General features: G+C 40.8%; 1 protein-coding gene across 8 annotated transcripts in view; it reads left to right on the top strand.

The window, feature by feature from the left end:
* The window catches only part of SMARCA4 (SWI/SNF related BAF chromatin remodeling complex subunit ATPase 4), a 57,163-nt gene that overhangs the window by 9,054 nt on the left and 22,958 nt on the right, over positions 1-25,151 (top strand). For 7 of the 8 annotated variants that reach the window (XM_048831395.2, XM_048831394.2, XM_048831393.2 and 4 more), the window contains exons 3-16: positions 7,654-7,903; positions 9,561-9,693; positions 10,730-11,128; positions 11,736-11,834; positions 12,867-13,125; positions 13,710-13,836; positions 14,639-14,812; positions 15,172-15,345; positions 15,467-15,634; positions 16,867-16,917; positions 17,932-18,062; positions 18,713-18,770; positions 20,484-20,602; positions 24,137-24,287. In XM_048831395.2, the coding sequence (XP_048687352.1) occupies positions 7,682-7,903; positions 9,561-9,693; positions 10,730-11,128; positions 11,736-11,834; positions 12,867-13,125; positions 13,710-13,836; positions 14,639-14,812; positions 15,172-15,345; positions 15,467-15,634; positions 16,867-16,917; positions 17,932-18,062; positions 18,713-18,770; positions 20,484-20,602; positions 24,137-24,287 (2,265 nt within the window). In that variant the 5' untranslated portion in view covers positions 7,654-7,681. The remainder of the gene's footprint in view (positions 1-7,653; positions 7,904-9,560; positions 9,694-10,729; positions 11,129-11,735; positions 11,835-12,866; positions 13,126-13,709; positions 13,837-14,638; positions 14,813-15,171; positions 15,346-15,466; positions 15,635-16,866; positions 16,918-17,931; positions 18,063-18,712; positions 18,771-20,483; positions 20,603-24,136; positions 24,288-25,151) is intronic. The other variant, XM_048831389.2, reaches the window with a different exon arrangement.

Below are 25,151 nucleotides of genomic sequence, written 5' to 3'. Positions count from 1 at the left end.
CAATTTTTGTTTATCACTGGATACTAGTCATTTTAAAGAAGTAACTTTTAAACAAGTAAGTCTGACTGTAGTCTGTTGGCCGCTCTGTGCAGTGCGAGAGATAGAGCTATCAACGTTGTTCAACTTCTTAATTCCGCATGACAGTGAAAATAGGTGCAGCTGACAAATGCAGTTTCTGCTTCGAAGGACTTAACCACTTAAGTGTGCTTACGTGTACACAAAAAAAATAAACTATATCCAACAAAGGTTTAAGTAACATTGTAGGTAGGCTATTTAATATTGCTTTGCTTTTGTTCTGAATGGGAATATTGTAAGCTTTAAGAATCCTAAGGCTTAAACACTAACGTTGCATGCCTTTGCATTGCTTAAAGAAAAGGAGTACTTGTGGCACCTTAGAGACTAACTATTCTTTGAGCAGGATCCTAATGAAAGGCATCTTTAGAGTGGAAAAGAATCCATAATGTACTAAAATGTGCATCCTTCTTAATGGAGCAAGACCATTCGCACAGAAGAAAAATCTTACTGGGAAGAAAATCTAGTCAGTGGCTGGCTAGCCATCAGGAACAGATGTTTTCAGTGTCATCTTTAAATTCACGTGGAATAATTTTTCCTATTTAACTGAAACTGAAACGTCTTGAATATAGGACAGGGCTAAACACACTGGCACTGTGTAGTGAATTTATCAGTACTGTTGGTAAATTTGTTTGCTGTGACTAAATATTTTTTTTTTTTTTTTACATTCTGACTCATGTTTGTGCTCAGGTCTGAATGTTTGAAGAGGAAACCTCCACTATGTCCAGAATTGGAAGGATTAGATTTTTATTGGCAAATGTTGGTAAATGTCGATTTCACTGTGTATACATAAACCACCAAAAAATATTTCTATTGAGGGATCATCAAAATTTACAGATAGAGTAAGAAAAGGACTGCTTGAGCACTTATTAGAGTTTGTTTGAAGGATATTTACTTTGTGTATTTTACATGTAATGTTGATTTGTGTTTTAACCGTTATAACGCTTTAACTTTTTGAATCTCAACATCTACTGTCGTTAAATTGTCTGACCCCTCTCATAATTTCCCACAACTGTGAAAATCTAAACAGATAAAAATTGGGGGGGAAAAAAATGCTTAAAATCTCTAATTTAATGCAACTGTGAAAATTTAAGTCAATAAAATTAGGAAAGAATGCTTAATATAAACTGATATTATCAATGTTTAAATGACTAAAAAAATCAAATGTTGCCAAGCCTCATTATATCAAACTAAAATCTGGACTCAGCTTACCTTTCCATTTTCTTCTTTTTCCTTAACATGTTTGTATCAAAACCATGCATTGCTCCTTTATAGTCTTGTCTTCATTTAATCCTGTTGAGTAATCAGTCAGATTTGTGACCTCATAATCATTTTTGGTGATGTCATAGATGCAGGTTATGACTTCACAGCAAGATCAACAGAAGGTGAGGATGAAAGGATGCAGGCAGACTTCCTTTGTGCCTTTTAATAAGTGCTACACACATTTTTGATTAAAAATGTTGTTGTGTTATCAAGATTCCCTTTTCTTGTGATCAAGAATTATGAACCTAAGAGATTAGTGTGCACTCTTTCTTCCCTCTCACCTCTTTGCGTTGTCTATTTGTCTCTACAAATTCTTCCACTGAGCTGCATTTAGTTGAGGTCTAAGCTTTCAATGAATTTCATTGCTAATGCAAACTTGCCCTAGATTTCTAACCTCAGAGGTCCCAAAGAAATGCTGGAGGCAAAAACCAAATTTGTCACAATGTAGTGACTAACTACCAGTACCTCTGCAGTTGTGATTTAGGAATCTAAAACTGGACATGAGGTTTACTCAAATGCCATAAGGCCTCATGGAACAAAAGAATCTGCTCCAAATTCCTAAACCTTTGGCCTTATGCAGAAAGGCAGTGTCAACTCCCTGAAGAAGAGGTGACACTGGGAATAGTAAAATGAGGGAGGGTGAACAGGGGATTGAGGCAAGGAATGTGCCATTCTGAAGATCCAGTTTCTTCAAACCCATCTTGCAGCCAATCAGAAACATTTGCCCCCTGGACACAGCACGTCTCAGGGCACAATTTGGTCCAATTTTTACAACATGCAATTACGTCTCTTATCTGAGTACGAGTAGAAGCTGCAATCTGCAGAAAGCTTTAACTGAGGGGAAACCACATCTCAGTGCAGATAACTAATTTGTCTAATTTATCTTTAGGCTTGGCAGCCTTGCTTGATATTTGACACCTTCATATCTTTCAGGCTTGATTACTGCAAATAACATCTGAAGTTTGGTAGCAGGTTTGGTATGGTAACAGCCCTAATGTTAAAAAGAACCACCTGGTTAGAACAAACTTCCCCAAACTGATGGGAGAAAATGGGGGACACTTACGTTTTTACAGGTCTCTGACAAGCAGAATTTTGAATTTTAGAGCTAAATTGATATATAAATATTAGGTCTGTCAATTAGTCTCAGTTAACTCATGTGATTAACTCAAAAGTAATTGATTAAAAAAATTAATCACGATTAATCGCAGTTTTAATTGCACCGTTAAACACTAGAATACCAATTGAAATTTATTAAATATTTTGGATGTTTTTCTACATTTTCATTATATATAATATAGTAATCTGTGTTTGAAATCAGTGTATATTTTGTATTACAAATATTTGCTCTAAAAATGATAAAGTTCACGAAAGCTTATGCTCAAATAAATTGGTTAGTCTCTAAGGTGCCACAAGTATTCCTTTTCTTTTTGTGAATACAGACTAACACGACTGCTACTCTGAAAAAAATAAATAGTATTTTTCAGTTCACCTCATTCAAGTACTGTAGTGCAGAATTGTCGTGGAAGTACAACTTACAATGTAGATTTTTTTTTTTGCATAACTGTACTCAAAAACAAAAACAAAACAATGTAAAACTTGAGGCTACAAGTCCACTCAGTCCTACTTCTTGTTCAGCCGATCGCTAAGACAAACTAGTTTGTTTACATTTACAAGAGATAATGCTGCCCTCTTCTTCTTTACAATGTCACCAGAAAGTGAGAACAGGCATTTGCATGGCATTTTTGTAGCTGGCATTGCAAAGTATTTATGTGCAAGATATGCTAAACATTCGTATGCCCCTTCATGCTTCGGCTACCATTCCAGAGGACATGCTTCCATGCTGATGACGCTCGTTGAAAAAATGTGTTAAGTAATTTTGTGACTAAACTCCTTGGGGAAGAATTGTATGTCTCCTGTTCTGTTTTCCGTGCTTTCTGCCATATATTTCATGTTATAGCAGTCTCTAATGATGACCCAGCACATGTTGTTCATTTTAAGAACACTTTCACTGCAGATTTCACAAAATGCAGTGAAGGTACCAATGTGAGATTTATAAAGATAACTACAGCACTCGACCCAAAATTTAAGAATCTGAAGTGCCTTCCAAAGTCTGAGAGGGACAAGTGACAGTGGAGCATGCTTTCAGAAGTCTTAAAAGAGTAACACTCCAGTGTGGAAAATACAGAACCCGAACCACCAAAAAAGAAAATCAACCTTCTGCTGGTGCCATCTGACTCCGATATTTTAAAATGAACATGCGTCGGTCTGCACTGCTTTGGATTGTTATCAAGCAGAACCTGTCATCAGCATGGATGCATGTCCCCTGGATTGGTGGTTGAAGCATGAAGGGACATATGAATCTTTAGCGCATCTGGCACGTAAATATCTTGCAACGCTGGCTACAACAGTGCCATGCAAATGCCTGTTCTCACTTCCAGGTGACATTGTAAACAAGAAGCGGGCAGCATTGTCTCCTGCAAATGTAAACAAACTTGCTTGTCTGAGCAATTGGCTGAACAAGAAGTAGGACTGAGTGGACTTGCGGGCTCTAAAATTTTACATTGTCTTATTTTTGAATGTAGTTTCTTGTACATAATTCTACATTTGTAAGTTCAACTTTCATGATTGCACTACAGTACTTGTGTTAGGTGAATCAAAAAATACTATTTTGTTTTTTACAGTGCAAATACTTGTAATCAAAAATAAATATAAAGTGAGCACTGTACACTTTGTATTCTGTGTTGTAATTGAGATCAGTATATTTGAAAGTGTAGAAAACATCCAAAAATATTTAAATGGTATTCTATTGTTTAACAGTGCGATTAATTGTGATTAAACTTTTTTAATCGCTTGATAGCGCTAATATATGAAGAACATAGGATTTGTAAGACTGGATCTGACCTGAGGACCATCGAGTCCAGAATCCCATATCTGGCAGCAGTCAGTACCAGATGCTTTTGAGGAAGGTGCAAAGAACTATGCAGTAGCAAATGTGAGATTATCTGCCCCCGATGAGGGTCTCATCCTGGTCTCTAACAGTTAGAGATTGGCTTAAACCCTGAAGCATGAGGTTTCATATCCTTTTCACAATTTTTGTTATCACTCTGTTTTTATATCCATATAAATGTTGGGGTTTTTTTTTTAAAAATTCTTGAGAAACTTCCTTATTTTTCTATCCTGTTTACAGATAAGGCAGAGGAGGGACAAAAAAATAGGGAAGGGGTTAACACTGGAACCTTATCTAGCAACATGGATTACCATCTAATATTGACCAATTGACAGTGTCTTACAGAGAAAGATCTAGAATAAGTGTTCTATTTTTTCAATATTCTGATCATAAAAGACAAACACGAATCCTTTTAGAGTAGTATATTTTTGTCCCACAGAACAAGAAGCTCAAGAATTCTTAAATATTTAAGCAATACACCTTGCAAAGTAATAAAAAAGACTTTGGATTGTACTTCTTATGAATGTGTTGGAGACATAAATTTAAAAATCCTCCTTTAACAACCCAAATATAGTATTTTAAACACTGAGATTTGTTATCCTTGATCATGTAGGAGAACAGGTTTGCATTCTGTTCTTTCAGTTCCCACTTATGGTACCTTTTTTGCTCTCACAGCTGCAATATGTGTCAGAGCATGAAATCCAGAAATGGATTTGGTTTCCCATGTGGCAATTGGTTGGTTGTAAACATTTTACATGCTCCAGTGTAGCTTGGCAATTCTAAGATAGCTGATTCTGGCAGGTAATGGCATACATCTTTTCCCCAGACTCATTGCTCTGAGTATCTCTAGAACTTGAGAAATAACACTGCATCCTTGTTTTATTTTTAAATCAGAAGTTTAATTTATATTACCTGCCTCACAAGCAAGTGAAGCTTTTCTTGCATAATCAGTTAGACTTTTAATCTGGTCTGGGCAGTGAATATCTCGGCATTTTATATCCTGTGGAAACTTCAGTATGGCTACGTTGATGAGACTGTAGTGATGCTACAGGTTTTGCCTCCAAAACTCATTCTGACATGGCTGGGAGCAAAGGAGCATGATCAAAACTGAATACTATAAATGTTCTCTTCTTCATGGCTTATATTAGCTGGGGCTTGTGTTCTCTTTAACCATCGGGAATCGTTACAAATATTTATACTCAAAACTGTCCCCATACTTGAAATGAAAGCGATTTCAGTTGCAGAAATTGTAGGGTTGCTATCTGGACTCTTCTGTTGGCAATATGCAGCTGTGTAACTTGGAATTGTTATTCCAAACTGTACTTCGGAGCTACTGTTTCCATTGAATTTAGCAGATTTTAACATACAAATGCAATAGTGGTTGCAATTGTTAACACAATATTTCCACCTACCTATGTTTTGAGGTATCAGAAATACAATGTTATGTCAATTTTTGTTTAAGAAAGGGAGTTTCTAATTTAAATGGAAAAATAAATGAAACTTGGATACATTGATTATCAGACAGTGTGTTTAATTTGGTTTATGCTGCCACAGTTGTAGACTGTGGTTTGCTACCACGGGTTCCGTTTTGCTGCTAACTCAGTCTATATTACCCAGGTCCCATCACACAACACAGTTTCCTAGGTTTGGTTACACAGGACTGGCAGACTTATCTTGAAAATGTTCCGATGGTTTGGATTTGCCTCTGCATGAGTTTCTTATACAATTTAGGTTCTGGGTCAAGTTTTCTATTTGAGGTTTTCTGGTATGTATTAGTGACTCAACCCTTAAAAGAAAACTGGCATCTTTCAGACTATGAGCCAAACCAGTGCCTTAGGGCACATATCTTCTGCAAAAAGTTAAATGGATAGAGCAATGTTTTCTGTAGGCATATTGATCTCTCCCAAATTAACATATTGAACTGGGTTCAAATTCCAGAGTTTTACTTGGAATATATAACCTATCAAGGTGTAGCATCTGGAGACTTGTTTGTACCATTGGAACAGCTTTCCGTGGTTAGTGATAGATTTTCCATCACTCGAAATTTTTAAATCAAAACTAGGTGTTTTTGTAAAAGATCAGCTCTTATTCAAACAGAATAAATTCAAGGAAGTCCTGTGACCTGGGTTATACTGGAGGTTAGATTATGTGATGGCAATGATTCCTTCTGGTTTTACAATCTGAGTCTACACAGAAGTTACATTAGTTAAAGTTAATCTTAAATTGGTTTTAAAAAGAAGTTTTTTGTTAAACCATTGTTTACGTGGGCACAATTATATAATTTTAAAATAGATTAGATCAGCCGAATGTGCAACTCTGAATTTACTAACTGATGCAAAGTAAACAAATATAAGACAGATTTAAATCCGTTTGTCTCCACCCAAAAAATTGCACTAGTTTAACAAAAATTGGTGTAAAATAACACTTTTAGTTAAACTGGTGCAACTTTGCATATAGACCAGGCCTTATTGGGATAACACCTCCTTTGCATTCACATAATGCCCAGTAATATTGATGGGTGTTAAGCACATACATTGCAAGGAAAATCGACCCTTTTGTGAACTTCGTACATGCTAATGATAACTGGTTTACAAGTATTTGAAGGGTGTGAAAACGAAGGGGAGAGAAATTCTTGAGGGTGGTCCTAGTGTGTGCTACGAGAGTTAATGGGATGAAATTAAAGGGGAGATTTAGTCTGAATACCATGAAAAACTTCTTGAAAATGAGATTTACAAGACTGTGAAATCATCTCTTTGAAGAAGGGACGGAAACTGCATCACTGTTGGGGCATTAAAACTAGTCTGGATGGAACACAGGGGAACAGTTCTGCCCTGGCTTCAGGGAGTTTGGGGTGGGGGGGAGGGAGAGATTGGATTAATTGATCTTTTGTTTCTCTTTTGTATGGCTTTCTGACAAATGCAGACAAGAATAAAACTGTTAATGTACATTTTTTATATTGGTATAATTTATTTGGAATTTCTATTAAGCCCATAGTCTGGCTGCTTGAAACCCCGTGCATCCAAGTATATGGGTAGCTTCCCACATCTGTCTTCTGAATTTGTTTCCCATGCTCATGCTCTTCTTTGGCAACATGGTCATTTCAAAGATGATGCATATCGAATAGTAGGGTGCTCACTTCAGTCCCCTGTCGCTCCATGAAATAAAATAGCACTATTATGATTTATTTACTGTATTACTGTAGTGTCTAAGTGTCCCAGTCATGGGTATATAAACTTCTACCCTTGCCCCCTCTCAACTTTATGGGGCGACACTTCTGTCTTCAAAGCGGCACACCCTCAGTTTGCCATGTTGTAAGCCACTGACTGACTTACACTGACAGTCCTGTCTAAAGACATGCTCTCTTGCACTAGGATACTGGTTTGAGCAATTCCATTGAAGATGTCCACTCCAGATCCTCCAATGGGAGGAACTCCTCGCCCAGGTCCTTCTCCTGGACCCGGCCCATCACCTGGTGCAATGTTGGGCCCCAGTCCTGGACCCTCGCCTGGCTCTGCACATAGTATGATGGGACCCAGCCCTGGACCACCTTCATCAGGACACGCTATACCACCTCAGGGGTCTGGGGGCTATGCTCAGGACAACATGCATCAGATGCACAAGGTAACCAACTGTAACAGTGCTCTGTTTGAGTGGGGCTTTTATTTTTTCCTGGCAGAGCTTGTACATCTCTCTTTCCCTAGTTATTAAAAATAAATGAATATAAAATGAAACCATTAAGAGTTGCCCTAATTTTCTACAGCATGCGATTTCCCCACAGCCAGTAAAATGTAGAGCAAGATATGATCCTTCCTAGGTCTTATCTTTCACAGTGGACCAAACCTGAAAGCAGATGAGTATAAGTTAAAGGTGATTTGTGAAGGAAATAAATAAAGGCTTCTGCCTCATTTCCATTTCTTGACAATGGATACAGAAGGCCTGGAATGTGGTGGGTTTTTTTGTTGTTTTTTTTAAAGATGGTTTACTTTGTTTTTGATACCTTAGGGATATAAAATATGGTTTTGCTGGAAGACGTGGGTTTTGGATGTGTAGAACCCTGCAAATCTGCAGATATCCACAGACCATGTTTGTGGATCCAAATTTTGTATCTAGAGCCCTGAAAATCTGCAGATATCTGCTTTATATCTGTGGATATCTGTGGGCCATGTCTGTGGATCGCATGCGGATCCAAATTTTGTATCCATGCAGGGCTCTACAGATGTGAACTGAAAAACTTTCTTGCTTCTAACTGAAGGGGCAGGGGATTTGAAACTTATATGTATACAAACTCATACTTGTATATTAGTATGAGTTTGTACACATATATTTGTTTGCATGTTCATTTAACTCAAATGCCTAATAAACTCATACAAGAATATATTAGGCATTTGAGTTAAATGAACATTAACAAAAGTAAACAAACCCTCCCCCTACCCCACAGTTTAAGTCTGATTAAAAATATTTTTCCGTGTTAGTTCTCAACTTTTGTGATGTCAGAATTCATGTAGTTCTGTGGCTATCCATAGAGTTCCAGGGTGGAAAAAAACCTCAGTTTTTAATGCAATAAACACCCTTTCAGGCCCTCTTCATACAAAGTAAGAAAGCAAAGAAAAGGTCCAACCCCTAATTTTTTACCTGACTTGGTCACCGTTGTCACACCCGGTACACACAGGGTGTTTTAACAGTTGGTATACTGTGTTCAGGCATAACCTATTTTTCAGTTGCTGATATGTGGGCTGCAAAATAACAAGAAATTGGACTTGGATTTCAAGGAATAATGCATTTAGTCTCAGAGTTATACCTGAAATTCTTTCATGAGATACATACAGCACCTCTCAGTCTCATGCCACTGTGAACAAATAATGCAAGATAATGTAATAACTAATGGCAAATTTTACAGCCTATGAGGAAATTTCGCTAGATACCCTCCAGGCTTAATGTGATTTTGGACTAAAAAATATTTGTCCTTAAATATTTCTCGTGTGATTTTTTTTTTCTTTCACTTCATTGAGTGCTGTCTGTTTATATGGTATCCTGAGTGTGGCCAATAAATAGATCTTCCTTTTGAAGATTGATGTTGGTAGAATCTGGGTCAGCATGCTACAAATGGTGCATCATTCATGTACCTAGGACACTACTCGTCTAAATACAAACTGTACCACACAATGCAGCAGCCTATTCTCTGCTTCCACTAGTCCTTTGCCTCTAGGAGTAGCTTAGCTTTTTCTTTGATAGTAATTATTTTTAAGCAGGTTTTGCGCTGTCCCTTTTTCCTTTGCAGCCAATGGATTCCATGCATGAGAAGGGAATATCTGATGATCCTCGGTACGGCCAGATGAAGGGGATGGGAATGAGGCCAGGTGGGCACACGGGAATGGGTCCTCCTCCAAGCCCAATGGATCAGCATTCTCAAGGTCTGTCTTTTTCCTGAGTGAGGGGCCTGGGCGAGATTTGCAAGCAAGTTTCTGAACAGGACACTGGGCCCCAGTCTAGTGTTCAGTTTCCTTGTTGATTACGGCTGCAGTGGGACTCCTCTTGGGAGAGTGCACTATTACAGTAGCAAGAGCAGAGAACAATATGGATACAAACTTGGAATTTTTGTGAAAGGCCACCTCTTCCTCTCCATATTCTTTCTTTCTACCACACTGAGGACAGTTGCTACACAAAAGGGCAGCTGGTGTCCTGGCATAGCCACATATAGCACAAAGTTCCCACAAAGGATACCCAGCCATATCCTGTAATTTCCTCTGCTGCCACTGAGAGTGCTCCTGTGCTCCCTTTGTCATGGGCATGGCAGTGGTTCAAGAAACTCTGGGGAGAGGGTGGTTTTATGATGGAGAAAATAAATCTACAAGCAGGGAACAGATGGGCCATGCAGCAGGTAAGAGACCTGCAGCCCTTCGCAGCCACCAGTATGTCTGTGAACCCTCCCTGGACAGATTCCTCTGTAAATCCTCAAACGGGATTATTTTTGTTCTTTGTTTTAAACCTTTAGTTCCAAACCGGTTTCAGAGTAACAGCCGTGTTGGTCTGTATTCGCAAAAAGAAAAGGAGTACTTGTGGCATCTTAGAGACTAACAAATTTATTCGAGCATGAGCTTTCGTGAGCTACAGCTCACTTCATCGGATTGCTTTGAGCATAAGCTTTCGTGAGCTACAGCTTACTTCATCGGATGCATCTGATGAAGTGAGCTGTAGCTCACGAAAGCTTATGCTCAGATAAATTGGTTAGTCTCTAAGGTGCCACAAGTACTCCTTTTCTTTTTAGTTCCAAACAAGTTTTAGTGCAATTACTTTCATTGGGGACCCTGGCTTAAAGCAGTTGCAGCCTCCATCAAGAGTGATTAAATAGCCTTTTTTCCTATAGCATTTTTAAAATAAAACTAGCCTTTCTGTATTACTATGCGAAGTCTACAGTATGCTGTAATATAATTGCATCTCTCTTTCCAGGTTACCCTTCTCCGCTTGGCGGTTCTGAGCATGCCTCAAGCCCAGTTCCAGCTAACGGTCCGTCCTCTGGCTCTCAAATGTCCTCTGGTCCTGGAGGAGTCCCGTTAGATGGTACTGACCCACAAGCATTAGGACAACAGAATCGGGGCCCAACCCCTTTTAACCAGAACCAGCTGCATCAGTTAAGAGCTCAGATCATGGCCTATAAGATGCTTGCCAGAGGGCAGCCGTTACCTGACCATCTTCAGATGGCAGTGCAGGGAAAGAGACCAATGCCCGGAATGCAGCAGCAAATGCCGACGCTACCTCCACCCTCTGTATCTGGGACAGGACCAGTGCAAGGAGCAGGGCCTGGGCCTGGACCAGGACCAACACCTCCAAATTACAACAGACCTCATGGTAAGCGCCAGCTTTGTTCCTTCCTTAGTCTAAATTCAAGACTCTTCCATTTCAGTACAGATGCACATGCATGGGGGTAGCATACACTTTCTGTTTATCTGTTTGGTACCTCACATTAGCTTATGGAGGGATGTTTGTCTGTACAATGTGTCTGGTCGTGAGTGCACAAAGACTCCTTTGTCACTTTCAAGATCCTGCACCATTTTGCCCCCCACAATATCTTTGCTCTCATTCCCTTGCATTCCTCCTAGGCCCCTCTCCTAATTGCTTCATGTCTCCTTTCACACTGTTTTGTGTCTTTTCACAAACCCTTTCAAGCCCGCTGCTAAGCACCTCCCCCATATTGCACCTCCCTTGTGGGAAACATTCCATCCTTTATAGCTGTGCTGGTATCACCCACATGCAGTCATGTGTTTCAGTCTGTCTGAATTGGGACTCTAAACTCTTCAGGGAAGGCTTGGAAATGGCCACGTATGCTGACCATGCTCTCACTAATTAAGGAGCCTGGTTTTGTTCCTATTAGCTACATGCAAGGAACAAGCAGATATATTAATAAACTGCAGAGAGAGTGTCTTACTGCTGTCTTTTTTTACTCTTCTTTGTGCAGGTATAGGAGGGCCTAACATGCCTCCTCCTGGACCCTCAGGAGTTCCCCCAGGAATGCCTGGGCAGCCCCCTGGTGCACCCCCAAAGCCCTGGCCTGAAGGTGAGAATAACTAGGGTTCTTTTAAACGGTTAATTACAACAAATTTCTCTGGCATTCCCTTCCCCAGAGCAGTGAAGGCAGCATGGGGATGTGCTACTCAGGCATGTGGAGGAAGGGCATACTGAAGTGAAAACTGAGTCAAAAGGTTTTTTTGGCATCTTCTTTTGTTCCCCCAGCACATGAGTTGTTGCAAATCCTAGAAGACCTTTATTTTGGTTTCTGCTACAGTGTGTCCCTGCCAACTGTGGAAGACCTTACAACGTTAGCTAAGCTCTTTTAAAACCCTCCACCTGGATTTTGTGATCCTGCAGACAGACCAGTTAATTCCAGTGCAGATTTTGAAGCCTCTGGAGTAGTTTTTTTGGCAGCCACTTGATGTCTTTGATCAGGTGGTTAGACCCCAATGGGTGATCTTTCCAAAGAGCTGACTCAGGCATCTACATGCTTTTATTCTGCTTGAACTGTTGTACTATAGGGGACAGCTGTACAAAGCTGCGCAGTTCATCTTGTAGCTAGGCGGAAGGAATTGCATTTGGTTGATGTGAAATTTACAGCTTGCCAGATGATTGAGAGGTGGTGGGGGGATAAACAGTAGGACTGAACGACTTGTTCAGGAGTCAGCATGGGGTGAACATAGCAATGTCCTATGTTATAAAGTATGGAAAGTGAATACGGAACATATGCAGAAGCAGAATATTTTTTAACCGTTTTCTCTGAAGAGGTTTTTTTGCCCTTAGACCTTGTAGCTGGGCTGCATGTCAGCTTTCCAGTGCTACTTAGCGCCAGAATGTTCAAACTTGGGTGCCTGAAGTTTGTCACCTAAATGAGTGTCCTGATTTCCAGAGGTGGTGAAGCCAATAGAAGCTTTGTGCCCACAGCTGCTCTGAAAATCAGGCCATTTACTTAGGTGCCTAACTGGAGTCACCCAAGTCTGAACATTTTGGCCAGGGCCCACGGTCAAATTCTGACAGGTTTAAAGAGGTGTCGGGGGACATACAACCCAGTGTCACTCCCAGTTTGGTTTTTGAACAGGACCAATGGCAAATGCTGCTGCCCCCACTAGCACACCTCAGAAACTGATTCCTCCTCAGCCAACTGGCCGTCCTTCACCAGCACCCCCGGCGGTACCTCCTGCAGCATCTCCTGTAATGCCACCCCAAACTCAGTCACCCGGGCAGCCAGCCCAGCCTGCCCCCATGGTGCAGCTCCATCAGAAGCAGAATCGTATCACACCGATCCAGAAGCCAAGAGGACTTGACCCAGTGGAAATCCTTCAGGAGAGGGAATACAGGTAAAAGCCATGGCTTCTGTTGGAATTGTGAGATGCTGATATCAAGTGGCTGGCTGCCTCTCTCCTTTTATCCTCCTACTGGTGTCCTCAGTTCTCTTGAAGAATACAGTGACTTTCCTTATTTACCATTCTCCCCCTCAGCGCCCCCCCCCCCCAATCAAAATTCCCAGTTGACATGTGCTGTACAGACCAATCTAGGACTGAGAAGAACTGTGTGCATAAGTTCACTTCAGAGCCTGTCAGGGCAACTCCTGAGATCTTACACATGCCTGCCTCTGCTTCTCCCAGGGGCTGACATTTCCCTGGCACTTCGGTTATTGAGCCCGGGTCTCTTTCATGCCAGAGAGGACTGCTACTGCTATGCCCATGTATTAAATGATGTTTTAAGCCCTATGTTCCAAACAAAGATGTACATAGCTGCCAAGAACTTCCATCCTACTTGAGATACGGTGACTCAAGGACTGGACAAAACACAGATGTATTTGATAGTCTTTTCAGTTGAACAGTAAAAGGCTAAAAGTGCCCAGACTTAAACTCATTTTATTTGTCTTCATCTGCTACGAAATTGTGTCTTATCCCCACAGATTGCAGGCTCGCATTGCTCACAGAATTCAAGAACTAGAAAACCTGCCCGGGTCCTTGGCTGGTGACCTGAGAACCAAAGCTACCATTGAACTTAAAGCACTAAGACTGCTTAACTTCCAGAGACAGGTAGGTTGTGGAGTTTCAGCAGCTGGCTTTCCAGTGTGTGATGCCTGATTCAGAGCAGGAATTAGCCAATTACTGCAGATTTTGTAATGTAAGGCAAATGCCGGATACACAGGAATAAGATAATTAGTGTGCATTTGTGTCTGTCTGGCTTGGAATAAAACAAACTGAACTAAATACAAGAACCTCCAGGCCTGCCTTGTGTGTTAGCTGGTTACCTTGGAAGTGGTCCCTGGATACTGGACTAGATAGAGCATTGGTGCATCCCATTTCCTGCTCCACTGATCTGACCTGACAGAAGGAAAAGCTGCCTGATGACATGGGCCATTGGGCCAATTTGATGTGGCAGTGGACTAGATGAACCGTTGCTGTGTGGTGCTCTGGCAGCATCTTTATTCTTATAAATCTCAATTCTGAGACTCCATGTGGAAGAGAATCTGATTTTTTTAAGTAGTTTTGCTTTCTTGTTTTTCCACTGAGGGTGCAATCCACCCTGTGCAGAGGATCAACACAAGGCTGATGCACCATGTATGTCGCACAAGGGCTTAAGATCTAGAATAGGCCTTTTGCTGGTGAATTTCACCCTTAGTGTAAATACGCAGTGTTATACTGCGACACTGCATATTTTTCCAGTTCCATACCATACATCTTCGACCTGAATCTTTTGCCCAAGGCATCTTCAGAATTGTATTTCAGCCTTTGATTGTATGAAGTTTGGCCTTTTTAATGCCATGCAAAACTTTGGCACTTTTAAAATGGCACACAGAGAGAAATTAATTTTTTTAAATGTGAATTTCTTGAAAAGCTGCGCCAGGAAGTCGTGGTGTGCATGAGACGAGACACGGCCCTGGAAACGGCGCTGAATGCCAAGGCATACAAACGCAGCAAGCGGCAGTCCCTGCGCGAGGCTCGCATCACAGAGAAACTGGAGAAACAACAGAAGATCGAGCAAGAACGGAAACGCAGACAAAAGCACCAGGTAAGTTGTTTCCTTCCTGTTACTTTATTTTGTTTGTTGTTGTTTAGGTTGGGATTTTCAAAGGAGGGTAAGGAATTTAAGATTTCTTTGGGAATTGGGCACCGAAGGACAATAACTCTCTTGTTTCTCTGTAGAGAGAGTTAGAATACGGAGGCCATTTAAATTGAGTCGTTACTGAGATGTTAAATATATTTGGGGCAAATTACAGTCAGAGGAAAAGATCTTTTTTGTGGCTAAATCTATGCATCAAATGGCTTACAACATAAAAAGACATTGATTATTACAGTGCAGAACAATAGATGGCTAGTGTGTGTATCTTGACTTTTTATAGTCCCGTTGCCTTCACTTTGTCCCTTCAGGAATACCTCAATAGCATTCTCCAGCATGCCAAGGATTTCAAAGAATACCATCGATCTGTCACGGGCAAAATTCAGAAGCTTACGAAAGCTGTGGCTACTTACCATGCTAACACTGAGCGTGAGCAGAAGAAAGAGAATGAGAGGATTGAGAAAGAGCGAATGCGCAGGTTGATGGTAAGGTTTCCCATGGGACTGTAAACCAGTTTATACGCGCGCGCGCATGTTGTGTAGAAGTTTTAGCTGGCTAAATTTCTACGCGGGGCTGAAAGGATACGAACCTCCCCTCTTCCTTTAGGCTGAGGATGAAGAAGGGTACCGTAAGCTTATTGACCAGAAGAAAGATAAGCGCTTGGCGTACCTACTCCAGCAGACAGACGAGTACGTGGCCAACCTGACCGAGCTGGTGCGACAACACAAGGCCGCACAGGTGGCAAAGGAGAAGAAGAAGAAGAAGAAGAAGAAGGTGACTTGATTCAGCCTGCTTCTTGCTAGGCTTGTTAGCTCTGGCAGGAGCCAGGTCTGGAGTAAGACGGGTTTGGAAACTGCTGTCTCTACTGTCATGCCTTGTTTCCGAGTTGTGCTTAGCCCAACCTTTGCAGTTCAGAACATCTATTGAGCAGAGACGGTCATTCGTGCTGACAGCTTGTTCATAGACGGCTGTGACTAGGGTGAGATGAGCAAGCTCGCTTCTCTTGTAATCAAACGCCATGTTTGAACTTGGGACTCCAGAACTTAAAGCCTAATGCATCATCTAACCTGCCATACCAATAAGCAGTTTACCCTACTTGAGAATGCATCTCTAAAACCAGAGTCTTCATGCTGTTTTCCTTAATTTTTTAACAGACGGCATCGTAAACTGCAATGTGATTTTTTTTTTTTCTTCCATAGTAATATAGTGAAAGAAACTGAAGACTGGTCTGTTTTGCCAACTTAAATATAACTAATTGAAATTTACTAGAGAGAATTTACTACAAGTTTTCTAAAGCAGAAACTCATTTGGTGAGAGTCACTAGATCAGAAAACTTGCAGTAAATTTTCCTTAGTAAATTGCCATCCATTAAATGGAAGTTGGGAAAAACTGAGAGCAGTTTTGTTTCTTTTACTGAAAAAATGGAAGAAAACAGTGTTATGAGTACAAGGGAATAAGCTGGTAGAACTGATAACAGTTTTTAAGTGTTGTGGTTTTTTTGTTGTTTTTTTTTTGTTTTTTTGGCGATAGGGATTTCTTTTCCAGGAGATTTTTAAAACGGGGTGTCTTGACTTTTAAAGAACTATTTTGATTTCCTTTTAATAGTAAGGTGTGCAGAATTTTCTTTACTAATAAGAGCTGGCTTTATATGCTATGGTAATGGGTGTTATACAAAAAAAAAAAAAAAAAAACCCCAAACAGAGAAAAGTAGCTAATCTTGGATGTAGTTATCTAAAGCATCAGTCCTAATATAACACTGCATGACTGTGATAAACCAGTATAAAATGTTAGCTCTTTTTGAAGGAGGATTTCTTGGCTAGAACTTTACAAATCTGCTCCAACCTGAGCCGCTTCTGCATTTAACTGTGTCCTCCCTTCCCACCCTCCTTTTGAGTTGGGATACTTGCATTATAAACATGCGATTCCAGTGCAGTGCTCATATTGTGGGTTTGATTTTTGTTCCCATTATTAAAGGGTTGCTATGAGTTGTATTCCCTTTCTTTCAGAAGGCAGAGAATGCAGAAGGGCAAACTCCTGCAATTGGACCAGATGGCGAAGTAAGCACAAGAAACTTGTTTCATGTGGTGCCAAGTAGGATAGAAAACGTTTGTTAGCCACACGTTGAAAGGATCAGTTATGATGACGAGATTTTTGGATTGAAAGAGAAACAGCACTGAAGTGTAGTGCAGTATATGGCTAAATCAAGACTTCCTAAAATAGAACATATTCAACTTTGTAAAGAAATATTTGTCTGTCTTCTTACTGTCTGCACCCACAAGAATGGTTCTGGCAGCCTCTCTAACCTGTCATGTCACTGCTAATTTCGGCAGCAACTCCAGTGTGCTCACACTGGCTCCAATCCTGCAAACCCTTAGATATGTCACGTAGGAGAGGAAGGGTGTAGAGAGTAAACAAGCCTGGGATTGGGAGGCTGGAGTTAATTCCCAGTTCTTCCAGTTTTCCTGTGTGACCTTGGGTAAATGTGTCTGTAAAAGGGGGATGACTGTGCTTTCCTACCTACAGCAGTGCTGTGAGAATCAATATGTTAAAGATTGCGAGGTGATCAGATACTATTGGGATCAGGGCCATAAGAACCTAAGGGAGAGCCACCCATAACTTTAGGCATGTGAGAAGTCCCAGTGAACTCAGTGGGACAAAAATGCTAAAAGTTACACATAAACCTAAGAAGTTGCAAGATCACTTGTGACAAAGTAAGTACTGAGTGGCAAATTAATTTAGAAGAGAAGCTGGAGATATTTCACATTACAATAATTCTTTTATTCATGCCTTCAAATTCTAAGCACCACTTTTGTCACAGCTAGGTCAAGACAATGGTTTCCTGTTCCTTCTTTTTGGATTAGTGCAAACCAAAAATTTTAAAAACAAACCAAAAAAAGCTTTGATCTATTTATTCTTTGGGTAAAGCGGTGTTTTAAAACTTCAGTGGGTGCCTCTTAAATATTTCTGCAATAGCACTTAACTGGTTTTAATTAAAGCATTGGCTAATAGAGCACAGAGAAGCTTTAATTCCAGATGGAATACTGAAATTTACATATGTTGTGCTTTTTCAGCCTCTGGATGAGACCAGCCAAATGAGTGATCTCCCTGTGAAAGTGATCCATGTGGAAAGCGGTAAAATCCTTACCGGCACAGACGCTCCAAAAGCTGGACAGCTGGACACCTGGTTGGAAATGAACCCGGGGTAAGCCATCACTAGTTCCCAGATTGCCATCTGGTGTCCTGCCAGAAGGATGACAGCCTCACATTTGCTGTAACGCATTCTGTGGCTTTGCTTATACATCCTGTTCCATGCTCTAACTGAAATGGGTCAAAAATTACACCAATTCACAGTCTGGGATACTGGCCCTGATCCTGCAGTGATTGTGTGTCTCCAAGGTTCCTCCCTCACAGAGATCATTGCAGGATTGGGGCCTGCAATGGTTCAATTCAGGCAAGAAAAGCCCAAAATATCAGCATAGGCCCAGCCTAACACCTTGAGAGTCCCAAAGGGTCGGAAGGAGTATGTTATACCATTAGAAAGCGAAGATTCCTTTAACCTTACTGCAGCGGTCAGGGCACTGTTAAAATTATGTGGGAAATACTGTTACAAAAGATGCTTAATTGGTGGCCCTCTACTTATGCACCCAGACCCAACAAATTTTTCTAAGCACGAGTCCTAAAACCTGGGATTAGAAAGGGAAAAAAATTAGACAAATTCCTGTGTTAAAAGTAGCAGTAATCTCACTCTAGTTTGAGTTCAAAGGCTTTTAGAGACCAAGCTAGTCGCATGTTTGTGCATTGCTCTGTCAGAATCAGAACTGATATTAAATATTAATATTTGTATTTAATTAGATATGAAGTAGCTCCCAGATCTGACAGTGAAGAAAGTGGATCGGAGGAGGAGGAAGAGGTAAGTGGATGTGCCTTAAGTCCTATTTTTTGGGTACTTTTGTATTTTAAAATAGAAAATAACCAGTAGACCTAAAAAAGTCATTAAACTGAATCCAGTATTTATTTTTCAAATATAGTTCAGTGTCGATTTTAGCTAAAATGAGTTCATTTAGAACAAATAAATATTGAAAGAACAAATGTGTGCAGTGTGAATCAAATAACCTCGTGCTGTCATATTTCCAACCCCTTTCCACTTAGTATCTCTTCCTCTGTCATGTCTTAACGAGGACACAACCCTGCAAGCTTTTACTTCTGATAGTAGCCTGACATTGCCATCATACGTCAATAAGGATTTAAAAACATAAGAACTGCCATAGTGGATCAGACCAATGGTCCATCTGGCCTGGTATCCTGTCTCCAACCATGGTCAGTACAAGAGCTTCAAGGGGAGTGTACGGAACAGGGCAATTTTGCAGAGATCCACCCCCTGTCCTACAGGATCCTGTACTGGGTCTGTAAGGCAGTGACTGTTTCTTATGAGTTCGTAAAGATTCATAAACAGTCTGAAGCTATGTACATTTTTAAAAGTAGTAGGTCCAAGATGCACCAAGAATCTTTGAGTGCTCTATAAGTTGGGGTGAAGGAGAGGTAATATTTTGGGGATAAGGTAAATCTTTTTTTTTTTTTTTTTTTTTTTAATGAGGTTGGCAGTGACTAGTGGCTCAATCTCCCTGTCTTACTGTTCTGCACTTGTTGTGCGCTAGACTGTTATTCTGCACTGGCAGCTTAGGGGCAGAACACAATTTTGCCCACATAATGGAAGTTCTCACTCCTGTCAAAAAATGTATTTTTAAATCGCTTTGGGAAATGAGGTTGGGTTGTTAGAATATGTATGCGGGAGGTAGGGTGCATCTGTATGTCAGCTTTGAATGATCAGTGTTCTAGAGCTTACATGAAAAATGTTCAAACTTGGGTGCTTAAGGTTAGCTCCTACATCCATATGTAGGAAGGAGACAAAACAGGGATTTATGTAGGTACCTATATAAATGGTGTGATTTTTTTTCAAAGGTGCCACGCATCTACAAATCTCACTGAAGTCAAGGGGAAAAGCAAGTGCTCACCAGTTTTGAAAAGGGCTGCTTGTATTTAGGTGTCTAAATATGGGTGTGGGAGCCTCGTGTTTGGCCTAAGGGTTTATTTCCACCCAATTGATCAAAGATTTTTTTTTGCCATTTTCTAAAAGAAAATGACGCAAAAGGGCCACAAATATGATCACAAAGTACAATTGTGGTATCTAGATCTACAGGGAGATGCAAAGAGATTCTCTAGCTTTATATGTGCATTTCCTGGTGATTCCTACTCATGGAGAGTCAATGCAAATATACATCTCGGATGCATTCCAACCAATCAACTGGCATGTATATTGTCCTTCATTTCTTCTGTGTGCTGAAGTCTCCTGCATCACCAGCTGGTGAACAAAGCTGCATGCTTTATAGCATCTCAGGAGCAGGAAGGAAGGAAGAAGAGGTGTCTCCAGAGTGGTGATTTTGTGTGTGTGTGTGCAAAGTCTGCAGCATGTATTTAAAGAGTTTGCTGCATGTTAAGTGGCTTATGCAGACTTGATCAACCCCGCCTTGCTGTGAGGGTACAGAACACTGCCCTCTCCCTCATACATAAGAAGGAGTGTATGTAACTTGATAGTCCCAGTGATGGAGCCTTCAATTTCTGGCAGGAGGAGGAAGAGGAACAGCCACAACCTGCTCAGCCTGCCCTGCCTGTGGAGGAAAAGAAGAAGATCCCAGATCCAGACAGTGACGATGTGTCAGAAGTCGATGCCAGGCACATTATTGAGTAAGCCCCCCTAGTCACTTGCTGTGTCAGTATTTTTAAATCCTGATGCCCGTTTTGTTTCCCTTTTGGGGGGGCAAAAACAACCCAGGATTAGCCTGGATTGATTTTCATTATTCTGGATCACTTTGTGGGAGGCATAATTGACAGGCACTAATAACTGGCAAGAGAAGACTTGCAAACTGCTGTTTCTCTTGTCCCAGCACAAAGGGCAGCGTTCCATTGTGAAGTCCGTCTTTCACCTGACTGGCACATGAAAATATTATACTTCACTGTGAAAGTTTTGCATGTCATTTACTGCTAGAATAGCTTTAATTTTAATCCCTATTGCCAGTCTCTTGTAACTCCCTCCCAGTGCTCCCTAAAAATTACATTGGGGGGCTCTGATTTGTTATGCTTGGTCTTTTTACCCAGAGATTAAGGCTGAGAGATTCAAATCCACTTAATAGATTTAGATGCAATGCCTGTTCATTTTAATAAGACTTATGTCTGATTCTCCTAGGAAGCTTTGAATATATTGGTCCAGGTTTTTTGAAAACAGAAGAGAAATTAACATGTTGGTTACCAAAGTGCAGAGGAAATTGGGCGCTGTTTTCTTAATTTAAAGTTTCATGCTTAGGTATCCTCCTCCTCAGAGGGGAATGCTGCCATAGCTACATTTGGAGAAGGGAAAAGGTATGCAGATGAAAATAGCGTGACAAACCATGGTTGCATACCTACAAACATCACTAGACACACAAGGGGATGAGGTCATATCTTTTATGGTTTGTGAAAGAGAGAAGCTTTAGAGGTCCTGAAGAAGAGCTCTGTGTAAGTTCACAGCAGAAGTTGTTCCAGTAAAAGATATCTCACCCCCCTTATCTCTCCAATATCCTGGGACCAACACAGCTACAAAAACTCTGCCTACAGACATCAGTCCTAGATTATAAAGCCAGCAGGGGCCACTGATCATCTAGTCTGACCTGCATAACGCTGGTCAAAGGACTGTCGTGAATTAAGTCCTGTTTGAACTAGAGCAGATCTCTTAGAAAATCAATCAGTGAGGCATGAACCGTTACCCTCTAGCTCCATAATCATAAGCCCCTATCACTCGAGCTACATAAGAACAGCCATACTGGGTCAGACCAAAGGTCCATCTAGCCCAGTATCCTGTCTTCTGACAGTGGCCAATACCCGACATCCCAGAAGGAATGAACAGAACAGGTAATCATCCAGTGAGCCATCCCCTGTCGCCCATTCCCAGCTTCTGGCAAACTGAAGCAAGGGACACCATCCCTGCCCATCCTGGCCAATAGCCATTGATGGACCTGTCCTCCAGGAACATACCAGCTTCTTTTTTTTTTTTTTTTTTGAATGCTGTTATAGTCTTGGCCTTCACAACATCCCCTGGCAAGGAGTTCCACAGGTTGACTGTGCGTTGTGTGAAGAAATACTTCCTTTTGTTTGTTTTTAAACCTCCTGCCTGTTCATTTCATTGGGTGATCCCTAGTTATTGTGTTATGAGAAGAAGTATATAACACTTTATTTACTTTCTCCACACCAGCAGTGATTTTATAGATCTCTAGCATATCTTCCCTTAGTCGTCTCTTTTCCAAACTGAAAAGTCCCAGTCGTATTAATCTTTTCTCATATGGAGGTTGTTGTTCCATACCCCTAATAATTTTTGTTGCCCTTTTCTGAACCTTTTCCTATTCCAATATATCTTTTTTGAGATCGGGTGACCACTTCTGCACGCAGTATTCAAGATGTGTGCATACCATGGATTTCTATAGAGGCAATATGATATTTTCTGTCTTATGATCTATTGCTTTCTTAATGATTCCCAAAATTCTGTTCCCTTTTTTGACTGCCGCTGCACACTGAGTGGATGTTTTCAAAGAACTATCCACAATGACACCAAGATCTTTCTTGAGTGGTAACAGATAATTTAGACCCCATCGTTTTATATGTATAGTTGGAATTATGTTTTCCAATGTGCGTTACTTGCATTTATCGACATTGAATTTTGTCTGCTATTTTGTTGTCCAGTCATCCAGTTCTGTGAGATCCCTTTGTAGCTCTTCACAGTCTGCTTGGGACTTAACTATCTTGAGTAGTTTTGTATCATCTGCAAATTTTGCCACCTCACTGTTTACTCCTTTTTCCAGATCATTTATGGATATATTGAATAGGACTGGTCGCAATACAGACCCCTCGGGGACACCACTATTTACCTCTCTCCATTCTGAAAACTGACCATTTATTCCTACTCTTTGTTACTTATCTTTTAATCAGTTACCAGTCCCTGAGAGGACTTTCCCTCTTATCCCATGACAGGTTACTTTGCTAAAGAAAAATCTTCCAGCTGTCAATAAGCAGAGAGCTGTTACATTTTCTGGTGACCAGCCAGTCTAGAGAGACAGTCACCTGCATTAAGCCAAGGTATTACGTAGCATAATGTGGTGGTTTTTATAAACCACCCATGGGTGTGGATATAGCCGTATTGGCATAAATGCACCTATGTGAGCTGTTAGTTATTTTAAACTAAAGAAATGGAAGAAAAGAGGGTAATGCAGTGTTGACATTTTACATAACAAAAAGTCAGGGATTACAGAGTTTATGGTTCCCATGGTGGCAGACATTGCCCGAATAAAGATAAAAGTTATTGCCATATATGGAAAAAAATGAATATTTCAAAGTGGGTCCAAGTTATGTTTCTCTCAGCAACTAAACTTAAAATTCTGGATACTTCTGTGTATGTAAAAACTGAACCTCACTGTGGAAGTAACCTAGTTTTTTGCTTTTAATATTTATAAGGACTTAGACATCCCATACTCACAGATCTTCTCTCTCTTGCACCATCCTAGTTTCCTTTCTGAGATGCCCAAAAAAAAAAAAAAGTTGTGGGGGCCTTAAATTGAACTTGGAACGTATCATTTGGTTGTAGTGTTAAGCCTCTGATTTGGGCAGTTTCTGGTGCATCAGTTGAAAGGGGTTCTCGTCACACCAGGAAATGTTAAGCTGTTTGCAGAAGAAACTATAATAGACTAAGTATAACTGTGTGAGGAAGTAGGTGAAGTGTGTTTTTTAAATTTTTTTTTTTTTTTTTTTTGAAACCATAATTCCTTTAAAATACAAGCTGCTGGATGAAATGGCAATAAGAATTTACCATTCAGGTCAAGATTCTTGCTCTCTCAAAAGTGTACTGTGGTTTGGATCTTCAAAAGTCATCAGGACTTGTGCTCCGAAGTCACTTAGGCGCTGCTGTAAATCCCATCCCACCTGGTTAGTTTCCAAGGAATTAAACGTGCGGGCATTATTTTTTTGCTCCCTGATTTTAGAGAGCATGAGGCAAAAGGAAAAGAAACAGGGATGAGAAGAGACTAAAATATTCTTTCAAAAGCAAAGAAGTTGATTGGCTCTTGGGAGAGACGAGCTCATGAAATCCAAGGATTCGTGGGGTTTCCCAGGAGATCTTCGGGCCCCGGGGAAGCCCGTCTCCCAGAGAAGGATTCTCTCCATATCTATTCAAAACACTTTATTTACTTTATTTTTTAGAAATGCTAAGCAAGATGTTGATGATGAGTATGGGGTCTCCCAAGCTCTGGCGAGGGGATTGCAATCTTACTACGCTGTGGCCCACGCGGTCACTGAACGAGTGGACAAACAGTCTACGCTCATGGTCAATGGCGTCCTCAAACAATACCAGGTGAGACACTGAGGGAGGAAGTACCCTGATTCAGGGTGATGGTGACTGAAATAGCTTATGCACACATACAGCATGTCTGATAAACCATAAGTATACTCAGCACTGGGGGGAGAACCTAGAAATTGCCAGACTGAATGAGACCCAAGGCCCATCTAGTCCAGTATCCTGTCTCTGACCAGCAGCTCAAAGGAAGGTTTTCCTAGAACTCTGCAATAACAGATGTAGAATAATCAGCCCCCCATATTAGGTTTTATCCTGACCTCTAGTAGTCAGAGATTGGCTTAAACCCTGATGCCTGAGATGTAATGTCCCTTCCAAAAGGTTGTCATTATTTATTAGAAGTAAATTGCACACCTTGCTCTGCCTTATAGTCTAGATAAGGAACTGAGACATGTATTTGAACATAAAACCCTCCTGAGATTGTTCCAGGCAACTGGTTTCACTCTGCTTGGTGTTAGGCTCCTGTCCTGCTTCCCTCACCGCTCTAATCAGGTGGCACTTCTTTACCATGCTCAGTTATTTCAGCTGTATCTGCCAGCTGATTTATTCAAGTCCATTTGGGGTTAATAGGTCATTATTTCTTACCTTTTGAACTTGCTGAGCAAAATTCATTGCAAGTGCCTCCATAAGCAAATACACAATATAATAAAGCTGACAAGCAAGTTTTAAACATATGCGCGTCTACACACACATCTAAATTGCAAGTTTTAAACATGTGAACGTGTGTGTGTGTGTGTGTGTGTGTGTGTACATACACACACGCCCCGCCCCCCCCAAATTGCACCAAACAGGCTGAAGGTGACTGGATAATACTTGAATCGTGTAGTCTCTGGGGAACAAAGCGTGACTCAACAGACTTTATCT

The sequence above is a fragment of the Caretta caretta genome, chromosome 20, assembly GCF_965140235.1.
Source record: "Caretta caretta isolate rCarCar2 chromosome 20, rCarCar1.hap1, whole genome shotgun sequence".
NCBI lineage: Eukaryota > Metazoa > Chordata > Testudines > Cheloniidae > Caretta > Caretta caretta.
The sequence above is the reverse complement of the archived record's forward strand: the minus strand, read 5'-3'. Positions and strand labels throughout refer to the sequence as shown.